The sequence below is a fragment of the Mangifera indica genome, chromosome 19, assembly GCF_011075055.1.
Source record: "Mangifera indica cultivar Alphonso chromosome 19, CATAS_Mindica_2.1, whole genome shotgun sequence".
Taxonomy (NCBI): domain Eukaryota; kingdom Viridiplantae; phylum Streptophyta; class Magnoliopsida; order Sapindales; family Anacardiaceae; genus Mangifera; species Mangifera indica.
This window is the reverse complement of record NC_058155.1, coordinates 3,479,795-3,493,643: the sequence shown is the minus strand read 5'-3', so window position 1 is coordinate 3,493,643 and position 13,849 is coordinate 3,479,795. Positions and strand designations below refer to the sequence as shown.

Below are 13,849 nucleotides of genomic sequence, written 5' to 3'. Positions count from 1 at the left end.
AAAGTGCTTGATGTTGTGTTGAATTATCACAAGAATTAAGAAGACTTTAGTTCAATTGATGAAGTGATTAATTAAATTAAAAAATAATTTATCATTGGTTAGGAAGGTGAATTTAACAGAAGTTAATTAAATTTAAAAAAATAATTTCTATATAAACCATTATCTTCTTACAATAAAATTATAAATTCACCGGAAATTACACAATCGATCCAAATTATCCAACTGGTCAAATAAAAAGTTAAAAAGGACTATGAAAGTTAGTTGAATAAATATAAAATAAATGCAGGCACTTTCCGTCCGCTCTCATTGACAAAAGAACGCAGAATTTCAGTCCTGCAGTCCTACTTTCCTTTTCCAATTCCTGTGAGCAGACCGAGAACTTCAAAGAGTCAGATTGTTTTCCAGCAAGTACGATGGCTTCTTCTTCTCTAGTATTGTATGATGTTTTTCTTAGTTTCAGAGGTGAGGATACTCGTGACGGTTTTACGAGCCACCTGAATTCAGCTTTGTGTAGGAGAAAGATTGAAACTTTCATCGATGATGAACTTAAAAGAGGAGATGGGATTTCACCTTCTCTTTTCAGGGCAATTGAAGGTTCAAAAATTTCAGTTGTCGTTTTATCTAAACGGTATGCTTCTTCTAGATGGTGCCTCGAAGAACTTGTAAAGATCCTCGATTGCAAGAAAATGAACGGTCAGATTGTTATACCAGTTTTCTATCGTGTAGATCCATCAGATGTAAGGAAGCAAGGGGGGAATTTCGGAGATGCATTTGCTGATCATGAAGTACGATATAAGGACAGACCAGAGATGTTGCAGAGATGGAGAAATGCATTGACGGAAGTCGCCAGTCTGTCTGGCTTCGATTCAAATGCCATCAGGTAAATTCTTTTGCGTTGATATTATATTTCTTTTCGCTTAAGCTTTTTCATGCATCAATGGACAAATATGATATTTCAGCATAAAATTTCACTGTGTTATCTTTGAGATTTGCAATGACAGGGATGAAATTTCAGTTTGATCTATTTAAATTTTGACGCCTTTGATTTTGTCAGAGATGATAATATGTTTTATTATTATTATTTTATATGGTTTTGATAAATAGAATTTACAATCAGATCTCAAATATGCTATACTGGAAGAAAATTTTCATGTTGATGGACAAATGTGGGCTATTAGAATTAGGCTCGGCTTTATTTCCTTTTCATTTACTTATGATTATTTCTCTTTTTAACTTTTATTACTACCGCAGGCCTGAATCGAAACTCATAGAGAAAATTATTCAAGATATTTTGAAGAGATTAAATGATATGTCTTCTACTGAAAGAAAGGGCTTGGTTGGAGTGGAGCAGAGCACCCGTAAGATTATATCTTTATTGTCTAATGGCTTGAATGAAGTGTGCACGGTAGGACTTTGGGGTATGGGTGGTATAGGCAAGACAACTATTGCCACTGCTGTATTCAATGAAATCTCAAGGGAGTTTGAAGGCTCTTGTTTTATTCATAATGTTAGGGAAGAATCAAAGAAGGGTGGGTTATGTCGCTTGCAAAAAGAACTTCTTTCTACAATACTAGAGGATGAAAGCCTCAATCTAGGACTCACTTTCTCAAATGAAAGGCTTAGACGTAAGAAGGTTCTTATTGTTTTTGATGATGTCACAAATTTGAAACAAATAAAAGAGTTAATTGTAGATCTTGATTATTTAGGTTTTGGAAGTCGAATCATTATAACAACAAGGGATAAACAAGTGCTTAGAAATTGTGGATTGACTGATGCCACCATATATGAAGTCAAAGGATTGCATAGTGATGAATCTTTTCAACTTTTTAAACAGTATGCCTTTAGAATAGACCATCCCATTGGTGAAGATTTCAAGGAGCTATCAAATAGAGTGATAAGTTATACAAAAGGTTTGCCATTAGCTTTGATAGTTTTAGGTTCCTTTCTACTTGATAGAGAAAAACATGAATGGGAAAGTGCACTAGATAAATTAAGAAAATGTCCACATAATGATATCCAGTCAGTGCTAAAGATAAGTTATGATGGATTAGATGATGAAGAGAAAGATTTATTTCTAGATATTGCATGTTTTTTTAAAGGATGGGACGAAAATCTTGTGAAAGAAATTTTTGATGCCAATAGTATCTCTTCACAAATTGGAATAAGGGTTCTCATTGATAAGGCTCTCATAATTATTTCAAACAACATCATAAGAATGCATGATTTGCTTCAAGAAATGGGTAGAGAAATTGTTCGACAAGAATCTGTCAAAAGACCTGGTGAACGTAGTCGATTGTGGCATCATAATGATGTCTATTATGTTCTAGAAAGAAACAAGGTAAGAACAAACAACATTATCTTTCAATTTCTACTTTTGTATTATTTGTGAAATCTATTCATTTTTTTGTATGCATTAGTTCCTATAGTTATGGGCTTCGGGTACGGGAGGTATATTTATTAATTTTTTGGTATTAACTTGTCATTTGATTTTGATTATAGGGAACTGATATGATACGGGGCCTAAGGTTTAATATGTCTTATATAAGAGAGATCCACTTAAATCCTCATGCTTTCTCAGATATGGATAATTTAAGGTTCCTGATAGCAGAGGGGTCGGACAATAATAAAGTGCATGGTTTTGAAGGCCTAGAATTTGATTTTGCAGAGCTAAGATGCATCTATTGGGATGGTTACTTTTGCACATCATTGCCATTGAAGTTCTATCCTGAGAATCTTGTCATACTTAACATGCGAAACAACAATCTTGAACAACTATGGTCTGGTATCAAGGTAGATTTTGGTTTCACATGGCATTTTTATTTTATAGATTTCAAATATTAGGTTTTTTGATTTTTGTTAGCCATTTTTTTTTTTGTTACAGAATCTTGGAAATTTAAATTACATTGACCTGAGTTACTCTGAGCATCTACTTAAAATCCCAGACCTCTCACAGGCTCCAAACCTAAAGAGCGTGATTCTAGAAGGCTGTACAAATTTGTTTGAGATCACTCCAACTGTTCAGAATCTCAATAAACTTGTTAAGTTGAATTTGAGAAATTGTAGAAGCCTTATCAGTCTACCAATTGGCATTCAATCAGATTCTCTTAGAGATGTTATTCTCTCTGGTTGCTCAAATCTCAATACTGCTCCAAGGATCTCATGTAACATGGAGCGATTGTGTCTGGATGGAACAGCAATAACAGAATTATCTTCTTCCATTGAATGTGATTCCATCCTAGTTGAATTGAATCTTAGAGGATGTTCAAGCCTTGAGAGTCTCCCAAACAACATTTGTAAATTAAAGTTTCTTAAGTATCTTTATATATCTGGATGCTTGAAACTTGATAGATTGCCCGAAGACATAGGGAATTTAGAAAGTTTGGAAGTGCTAGAAGCTAATGGAACTGCTATAAGGGAGTTACCGTCATCCATGGTATATTTGAAAAACATTCGTGTTTTAACTTTTGAGGGTTGCAAGGGTCTAGGTTTTTCGGGCTTGCTATCTTCTAGTTTATCAGGTCTCCAATTTTTATCGAGTTTAAATTTGAATGACTGCAATATCACTGAGTTACCTGATAACCTTGGCCACTTGTCCTCACTAAGAGATTTAAAATTAGCTGGAAACAATTTTAGTGGTGTACCAACAAGCATCATGAACCTTTTTAACTTGTGGCACCTTGACATAAAGTTTTGTAGTAGGCTTCAAGCATTACCAAAGCTCCCATGTAATATGGAAAATCTAACGGCACAGGGTTGCAAATTGCTGAAAGCATTATCAGGTTTGTCAATGCAAAGTCAGAAATATAACTGTTGGATGCTTAGCTTCATAAATTGCTTCAATCTGGATTGGAATGCAATCAGAAACATTTTGAATGATATTCTATTTAAAATGTATGAAGATAGAAGTTTACATTCAAAATTTACAAAGGTATCACTCAGTCTCTTGCATTACCCTATGATTTCAATTTCTTTTTCATTTAAAAATTTAAAAAATGATATTATATTAACAATTTTGTAATAAACTTTATGGTGCAGACATCATCTAACTTTATTATCCATCCAGAAGGTTATATTTGTTTCCCTGGAAGTGAAATTCCGGGCTTGTTTGATATTCAAAGCAGTGGATCTCACATAGTGCTACCACAAGGTTTGTTGAATCATAAGTTTTTGGGGTTTGTGTTTTGCGCCATTGTAGGAATCAAAGGTCACACCAGGTACCTTAGTAATTATTTTCAGTATCACTTGTATTTGAAATGCCGAGGTGTTGATAGGACAGTTTGTAAGAAAAACAGTTCGGTTATTGGACTCAGCTCTATTAAGTCAGATCACGTATTCATGGGGTATAGCTGCAATCTTTTTGGTGAATTCAATGGCAATATGGAGGCCTTCTTTGATTTCACATGTTCTTTGTCTGTAAAGAAGTGTGGGATCCGTTTATTTAAGGATGAACCCCGCTCAAGGTAATTAGTATAATTAAGTAATGCTGTGTATATATACTCTATTTTCATTTGTCTATTTGAGATTATATCATGGATACCCCTTTGCCTTAACTCCATTATGTTGACATTTGTTGTAGATGAGTGCAATGGTGACGTTGGTCTTATAAGAAATTGTTAGGGTAAAATGGTTAGTTTGCTCTAATAAGAAATTGTTTTGCAAACATAATGGCAATGTGACAAGGTTGGCGCAAAGGAGAGTCTATGATAACTTTTTAAAACTTTGATGGTTCATTTGATAATGCAAAGGGGTATCTATGATACATTTTCAAACTTTGAGCGTAGTTTATGATAAAAAGTGTAAAAGTTATTATATTAATAAAAAATTTGAAAACCTTGAGGGAAGTCTAAGGTAATCTCCAAAGTAAATGTATAATCTATAAATACTGCTCTATTGTTGTAAATATATATATATTTTAAAAAAAATTGTGGTCTATTTGTCAAAAGCTATTGTAATATGAAATATTTCTTTAAGACTCTCTTGATGATTGATTATATATTGAATCTTTAATTGCACTAAATTATCTAAATTAGAACAAATGTATTACATTTTCTAATTAATCCCAATATGATGATATCTTATTTTTCCTTTTAATTTATTGAAGTTCAATTGAAAGGTGTCATTATTGTTCTGTTAATCTTCTCTTCTAAATTAGTTACCAATATTTAAGTTTTTGCAGAAAGATAACGGGCAAAATATACTGAATAGAAAGTGGATTTCAATAATATTAGTTCTTTCTTTTGGAAATTTGATTATAGGGAGAATTTTGAGTTGGGGAAAAGTACGGTGATGAGTAAAGTGTTAGAGCAAGTTGTGATCAATAACAGTGTAAATAGTCGTAATAATAATGGAGGCGGTGTTCACACTGGTGGTGTTGCTGGAGGGAGTATTCTGCAACAAAATCATGCTGGTGGTGATGGTGTTTACAGAAGAGGGAATACGGGAACAAGAAAGAGAGTATCAGCTAGTCTAATTAGAAATAGAAGACCTGCCGCAGTGGGTGGAACAGGCATGATGGGGAAAGGTGGAAATGGAGTTGGGCAAGGCATTGGTGAGGTCCTTCCTCTGATATATCCCCAGCCATTCACATTTTATCAGAGGTTGGTTGCACCTACGGGGTGGATGGGCAGTTATGGAGGCTTTCTTGGTGCTTCATCGCCTCCATTTTCAGGGTTTTTATCCAGATGTACTCTCATTGTTGAAGAGGAAGCACACTCTAATAAGAGGTTGAAATCTTCAAATTTCTGTAAAGGAGAATCCAGCTCAAGGTAATTAAATAAGATATATACCTTCTCTACTGCATATAATGAAGTAATGCTCTTTCCATCTTTAGGCTATTTTGTTATTTCTTTTACGCTTATGACTTATTTCTGATATATTTTCATCTTATCTCAAAGATCATATATACATGTTCATATCACCAAGGAAATATGTGTTTCATAGTAAGTAAGATGCAAACTTCTAATTCATGATTAATGTTATTATTAGTGACAACCATGAGCTAGGTTTTCTCTTTTTCTTTTAAACTCATTTGGCAACATTGATGTATATACATGATGTTTTATTTCAAAAGATCCTTTAAAAAGCTTTATAACTAATTCAAGACCCAATTTCTTGTATGTGCAGTATATAATTTAAATTTTCTAAAACTCTTTCTGGATAATTGGTTATTAAATTAAATCTTTAATTGTTGTAAATCAGAATAAATGTAGTACATTTATTATATACTCCCAACGTTATGATTTATTATTTTTTTATTAGAATTCGATGAAGTTCAGTTGAAAAGTAACATTATTGTTCCATTAATATTTTGTTTCTAAATTAAAAATCTCAAATTATTAATTTTTATGTAAATTTTTCAAAGAGCTAACTGGTGCATATCCATCAAGGCAATGCAACAAGTCACAAAGTGAAAATCTGGAATTTATTGTTCATATGGCACAGCAGCACTTTGTCTTCCAATTTGACCAATCAAATGACTTCCAAAACATACAAATTATGGTTCATTGGAAAGGGCATTCAAAGAGCTTTCTAATGATATATGATAGCAATCACAACTCAATCAACAAGACATTCAAAACTAGTTTCAAAGTTGGATGGCAAAATCTGAAAATGGCAAAATTGCATACTGTGAACAGTATCCGGGCATATAACACACATTCACACTTTGGATTCCAAGGGGTAACAAGAAAGTTAACCAAGGCATAAAGGAAATTTCCACCAACCTTAGGGTCTTCCACCACCAATTCTTCCTCCAAGATGAATTGGATAAAGGAAAAAAGCAACTAAAGAAAAGCTACAAAGCTTTTACTTGAATATTCATTAGCAAAGAAGTCTAGCCTTTCTACAAGTGAAAATCTACTTCATATACAAGTGCATATGGCTGCAAAAATGGGGCAATTAATTTGACATGGAAGCTTTGCCCTTCATTTAAGCTCAACCATTCATTTAAACTAAGGCCATACTACATTAATGAATAAACTAACAAAAGGGAACAACTTTTCCTTAAAAGGTGGAACTATGTCCACCAACTAAAGTTATTTTCTTCCTTTTTAGTTGCAATCCAACTAAATGGGCTTTGAACACCTTTTTGGGCTTCAAAATGGAGTGATGGATGGTTGTAACTTCACTTGGGCTTCTCAAAATGATGCTTGGACGTTTGGACCATTGATGGACTTCAAAAGTTGCACTTTTGGATCAATTGGAGCAAGCTATTCATTTGGACCTTGGGTGGATGTAATAAGATTATATCCAAAAGTGGTTTTGGGCCAAAATTGAAGGTGCAATGCTTCCTTTGGCTTGGGATTTGCTGGAACTTCATTCTTCTTGGCTTCAAAGGTTGCATGGAGACTTACGGATGACTTGGAACCCAAAAATGACAATGGAGCTGCATATACATCATCCTCCCCGGGTTGAGAAGGATTTGCCCTCAAATCTTCAAGATGGCTGCCCTCCATTTGTTGACCATTCATAAACAAGCTCTCTTTCTTGACTTCTTTTCCCTTAGTAGCTCTATGAACTTGTTGTGGACTAAGAGGAGTTAAAGTGATAGTCTTGCCATTGAATTTAAAGGAGTAAGTGTTCTTCTTGCCATCATGCTTCACTTCCCTATCAAATTGCCATGGTCTTCCCAACAACAAGTGACAAGCATCCATAGGAATCACATCACACAAAATCTCATCACTATAATGCTTACCAATGGAGAAGGAAACAAGCACTTGTTTGGCTACTTGGAGGCTGGTCCCATTGCTCAACCATTAGAGCTTGTATGGTTGAGGATGAGGTATTGTAGGTAATCCAAGTTTTTCCACTAAGGTAGATGAAGCTACATTGGCACAACTTCCACTATCTACAATTAAAGAACACACTTTATCTTCAATGGTGCACCTTGATTGGAAAATGTGGAGTCTTTGCTCTTCATGAGGAAGAGGCTTGGCATGCAATGCTCTTCTAATCACTAACATCTCTCCTTCATCAGCTCCTTGTAGAATTTCTTCTTCTTCCTTGTTGGCTTCATCACTTTCATGGCTGGAAACTTCACTTTCTTCTTCTTCTTGAAGAGACTCCTCAATTGCTTGTATCTCCATCAAGGATAAAACTCTCCTATTAGGGCATTCAGCTTGGAAGTGTCCATAGCCTTGGCATTTAAAGCACTTTTTGTTGGAGAGGTTGGTCTTCACCATATTAGGCTTGTCCTTAGTTGGTTCCACCATTTGTTCCTTGCCTTTCTCCTTGGAAGAAGAATCAACAACATTTGTGTAGGATGGGGAACCTTTATGGAAGGTAGTTCCCTTGGTAAAAGATATGCTTTTGTTAGATAATGTCTCTTTGGAGAATGACTTGGAAACCATGGGCCTCATGGCCTTCTTTTGCTTCTCCACTTTAATAGCCAACTTACACACATCTTCAAAAGTGCAATATGGTTGCAATTCTACCATATGAGCAATGTCTTGGTTTAAGCCACCAATGAATCTTGCAATGGTTTGCTCTTTCACTTCCGGCAGCTCACTCCTCATTAATAGCTTCTCAAAATCCCTTATGTAATGCTCTACTCCATCACTTCCTTGCTTAAGGGTGTGTAGCTTGAGGTAAAGATCTTGTTTATGGTTGTCCAGAAGGAATCTTCTCTTCATAAGCTTCTTTAGTTTCTCCCAAGATCTCACTCTCTCTTTGCCATCCCTTTCCCTTTGCTTCTTAAGATTTTCCAACCACAAGGATGCATAATCCTTGAATTTCAAGATGGCAAGTTTACATTTCTTCTCATCCGAATAGCCCTTATATTCAAAAACTCTCTCAATAGCATGTAACCAATCAACAAAATCATCCGGACTCATGCTCCTTTCGAATTCCGGAATTTCAATTCTTAAACCCCTATCATCATCCTTTTCTCTCCTAGGTGGCCTCTCTTGTTCTTCCTCACTTGAATAATCATGAAGCATCAATTCCTCCCTATGATGTCTAGGAGGAGGAGGGGAAGGTCTAATATGTCTTCTTGGTTGATGTAGTTGTGTTGGGTGAGGTGGAGGAGGGGGTATTTGGCTTTGTGTTGAAGTTTGGGGCTGTGATAAGGGTGCCCTACTTTGAGTGAGGGTCAAGTCTCTCATCATTTGCATCATTTGATTCATTTGGTCCTTAATGGCCTTAAGTTCTCCTTTAACTTCTTCTTTCAATGCCATGTGGGCAAATTCCCAAGGATGAGCAGGTGAGGAGGATGAGGATGAAGTTCTTTTGTGGGACATTTGTGGTAATGGTTAATGGTTATAAGTGTGTTAGGGTTGGGGTGAGTATTGGTAAGTGTTTAGGTTAAGGAAGGTTTGTGTTTAAGGCAAATTAAGGTTCTGTGAACAGTAATTTTGTAGTGAACAGTAAATTCCGGGAGGTGAACAGTAGCTCCGGGAGATGAAAATCAGTCAACAAATCACACAAACAACCTATGCTCTGATACCAAATGGTGCATATCCATCAAGGCAATGCAACAAGTCACAAAGTGAAAATCTGGAATTTATTGTTCATATGGCACAGCAGCACTTTGTCTTCCAATTTGACCAATCAAATGACTTCCAAAACATACAAATTATGGTTCATTGGAAAGGGCATTCAAAGAGCTTTCTAATGATATATGATAGCAATCACAACTCAATCAACAAGACATTCAAAACTAGTTTCAAAGTTGGATGGCAAAATCTGAAAATGGCAAAATTGCATACTGTGAACAGTATCCGGGCATATAACACACATTCACACTTTGGATTCCAAGGGGTAACAAGAAAGTTAACCAAGGCATAAAGGAAATTTCCACCAACCTTAGGGTCTTCCACCACCAATTCTTCCTCCAAGATGAATTGGATAAAGGAAAAAAGCAACTAAAGAAAAGCTACAAAGCTTTTACTTGAATATTCATTAGCAAAGAAGTCTAGCCTTTCTACAAGTGAAAATCTACTTCATATACAAGTGCATATGGCGGCAAAAATGGGGCAATTAATTTGACATGGAAGCTTTGCCCTTCATTTAAGCTCAACCATTCATTTAAACTAAGGCCATACTACATTAATGAATAAACTAACAAAAGGGAACAACTTTTCCTTAAAAGGTGGAACTATGTCCACCAACTAAAGTTATTTTCTTCCCTTTTAGTTGCAATCCAACTAAATGGGCTTTGAACACCTTTTTGGGCTTCAAAATGGAGTGATGGATGGTTGTAACTTCACTTGGGCTTCTCAAAATGATGCTTGGACGTTTGGACCATTGATGGACTTCAAAAGTTGCACTTTTGGATCAATTGGAGCAAGCTATTCATTTGGACCTTGGGTGGATGTAATAAGATTATATCCAAAAGTGGTTTTGGGCCAAAATTGAAGGTGCAATGCTTCCTTTGGCTTGGGATTTGCTGGAACTTCATTCTTCTTGGCTTCAAAGGTTGCATGGAGACTTACGGATGACTTGGAACCCAAAAATGACAATGGAGCTGCATATACATCACTAACCACCAAATATACCCATCAAAACATGTTTAGTGAAGGGAGAATCTTTAGAATCAGCATTAGGGTATGAGAACAAAGTAATCTTGTGAGGCATAAATATATAAATTGATTCATATATGTTTTTTTAATATCCTAAAATAGTATTTATGTATGATCAACTGAACATGTTTTGATGTAATTGTAATTGGCTGTAAAATAATCATATATCTAGAGGGCTAGCAAAGAATATTTCCCAGGCTTGGCTACTGTAAAACTTTTTTGTTGATGTTGAAGATATTATGTAGAAAAAATAGCAAAATGAGTGATATTCATATTTGTGACTTTTTCAATATTCTTCTAAAGGCATATAGAATGATTAGAGTAAAGAGGATATTGGTTGCAAAATATCAATGTCCGATAATGTTCTTGCTAGAGTTACTGTTAAAACATGCGCAGGTTATTATCACTTTAATTTGTTATTTTCTTAAACCATTATTTAGATTATAATATGTTCTATTGATGAATGAATCTGATAGACCCCCAATCATCAAGACTTATCGAAGAAAGGGCAAGAAGGGAATTTTCTCTCCAGTGGTTGAGAAAAAGATAACAATAGTTGGAGATAAGCATCATAAAGATAAACAGGGTGAAACACTTCAAGATAACTCAAAGGAGGCTCAAGATAAATATAACTCAACGGAGGCAGATAACACACATCCACAACAGGCTGCTTCGCTATAAAAGGAGGGCAATGCAGTGAACAAGGATCATAAAGGAAAATTACAATCAATTAGGTTGAGTTTGGGGGCTTAGGCCTAGGGACCTTCGGATGCTGTAGATTCCAGCTCCAAGGTATTGGTTTTCAGTTATTTTCTAGACAAAGCAGTGTATTCTGGATTTCTATTTTAATCAATAAATTAGCCAAGTCTTTATTCATTCATCTTCATTCAATCCATTGCAATTACAAAGCATTCTAATTCGATTACAAATCACAACACAATTCCAGTCCCACTTGCTGCTCGGGTGAAGCAGAAGTAAGGGCAGTTCTTGAGCAACTCCTGCAGCAACATCTCTGGATCAGGTACGCATCAAAAGTGGTATTAGAGCAAGGGAATAATCAGCGAATGGTCAGTACTAGAATGGAAGCGAGGGTTGACCAACTAGAGAAAGAAGTGTCGGCGAGGTTGAATAGTCTAGGAACGGAAGTGGGAACAATCCTGGAGGAATTGAACTGCATTCAAATAGAGTTGACTATCTTTCCGATGACTCTCTGAGACCGAACAGTAAGACAAATACTTGAAAGGGTTATGTTTTCACTGTGACAAGCCATTCGACCCTAACCATGGATGCTGACAATGAGCTCTGCAAGTATTGATTGTCGGTGATATAGAGGAAGATGAAGGAGTGTCGGAATTTGGCAAAGTGACTTCTGTAGAAGTGGTAACCAAAATAGCACGGAAACAGAAATGTTGAAATATTGAAACACATTTTCTCAAAAAAGTAGAAAACAAAAACTTGAGAAAATATGTACATATAAAAAATATAAAGTTCCTTTTTTATTTATATCAAATTTTTATAAAAAATATAGTAACTTATATTTTAATTTAAAAAAATACAATAATTGACTTTTTCCAATCAATTTATAATAACATATAACAAAACAATTTTATATCAAAAATAAATTACAAACTCAAGTTCTTGAAACTGCATGTATAAACTAAATCAATATTTATATATTCATATTTTAAAATGGAAAATAAATATGTATATAAATGAATATATTATATCAAAATGTAAATAAACCAATCTATAAACTCAACATTATTTCATCAAAGTAATAATTTCTAAGGTTCAATATCAAAGTCATCAAATAAAAAATAATGAAAAAATAAAAAAAGTAAAATATTTGTTATATTTTCTCTATCTGATCATTTTCCTTATCCGTTATGTCATTAGCATCTTCATTAAAAAAAAAAACTCTAATTCTGGTTCATATAATGAGAGGTTGGCTAATTGAAAAAGTCCCACATCTTCTATGCTCCTAAAGTCATCTCCACCAATATCCCACATCTTCTCCTTACCATCATAATACTTAGAGTTAACCCTTGACAATAGACAAAAATTGTTAAAAACAAAAACCAAGTCTTCTGCATATTTTGGAATTAATTTATTTCTCCTAATTGAATGAATGAAGGAATAAGTATTTCAATTTCTTTCATAATAAGAGGAGGAACTAAGTTGTCCGAGTACTCTAAATGCCAACTTTTGAAGCAATGGAGCATTTGAACCAAACTATGCCTATCACTTCATCAATTCTATATTAAATCTAGCACCAATGAGTCAAGATCATCAAATGGTCTACTTTTGAGAGAGAAGTTAGCATATTCATCTAATGTTTTTTAACACACTCATCTTTATAAAAGATTTTTCTAAAACATTTGTTCCTCTCAATGGAGACTTCCCCATCTATATGAGGTGGCACTCTACCTTCACATCCTTGAACCCACTATTCACTATAAAACCTTCACAAATAATAAATATATTAAATAGTTAACAAATTAATAGTCAATTTAATAAATAAATATACAAAATGAGTATGAAATAAATATATAATTCAATTAGTTATTTACCTTGGATTCAATGAATGAGCTAAACAATGGAGTGGAGTATTACTCTTTAGCCACCGATCATAAAAAATACTGTAGACCACCGAATAGAAAGGAGAATCAAGTGTTAGAAACTTTCTTTCATGTTCATAAATAACTGATTTGATCTTTTCAATCATATAATCCCAATACTCATAAACCAAATGATGAAATGACTTATTTATATCACACACTCGAATCATATTATAAATCAGTGCAGTAAAAACAAGAATGTAATTGACCTTTGCCTACTAATTCTCATCCAACACTTTATCACGAACAAATCTTGCTTTGCCTTGATCGTCTTGTCTGTATTGTCCCCATTGTTCACTTACGATCATTAATTCCATAACACCCTTAATTAACTTAAATCTTTTAAGAGTGTCCGCAACTGAAAGTAATTTCAAAAAACTAAATCGGTTAAACATAGCCAATTGCATTGAATGGTTCATTATGAAATTCTAAATTACCATGACATCACCATGAATATCAGTTTACCTAGTGACATTCATCATATGTCTCTTGATTGGATTCCACATTTTTAACTGCATAAATATTTTTCAAAGCTAGATTAAAAGTATGCACAACACATAAAGTCTAATAAATATGTGAAAACATGTCTTCAATGATTCCTCCAACACCTTTTCAATTTTTAGCATTATCAGTTATTACTTGAATTACTTTTTAATGACCAACCTCATTAATTATCTTCTTTCAACAAATTAGCAATGAAATATTTATCTTTAA

The 13,849-nt window shown here is 34.3% G+C and overlaps 1 protein-coding gene across 1 annotated transcript; it reads left to right on the top strand.

Moving 5' to 3' along the window:
- Positions 1-329: 329 nt before the first annotated feature.
- Positions 330-12,003, top strand: LOC123203076 (disease resistance-like protein DSC1). Its single transcript, XM_044619246.1, has 7 exons — positions 330-880; positions 1,252-2,338; positions 2,500-2,790; positions 2,882-3,928; positions 4,036-4,460; positions 5,256-5,765; positions 10,994-12,003. Exons 1-7 carry the CDS (start codon positions 414-416, stop codon positions 11,196-11,198), a joined length of 4,032 nt encoding a protein of 1,343 aa, XP_044475181.1. The 5' UTR covers positions 330-413; the 3' UTR covers positions 11,199-12,003.
- Positions 12,004-13,849: the final 1,846 nt, after the last annotated feature.

Bases quoted from the DNA above. Each gene is read 5' to 3' on its own strand.
- LOC123203076 (XM_044619246.1), top strand. From the start codon at position 414: ATGGCTTCTTCTTCTCTAGTATTGTATGATGTTTTTCTTAGTTTCAGA. The intron at 881-1,251 runs GTAAATTCTTTT...TTACTACCGCAG, and splicing joins TTCGATTCAAATGCCATCAG to GCCTGAATCGAAACTCATAG. The intron at 2,791-2,881 runs GTAGATTTTGGT...TTTTTGTTACAG, and splicing joins AACTATGGTCTGGTATCAAG to AATCTTGGAAATTTAAATTA.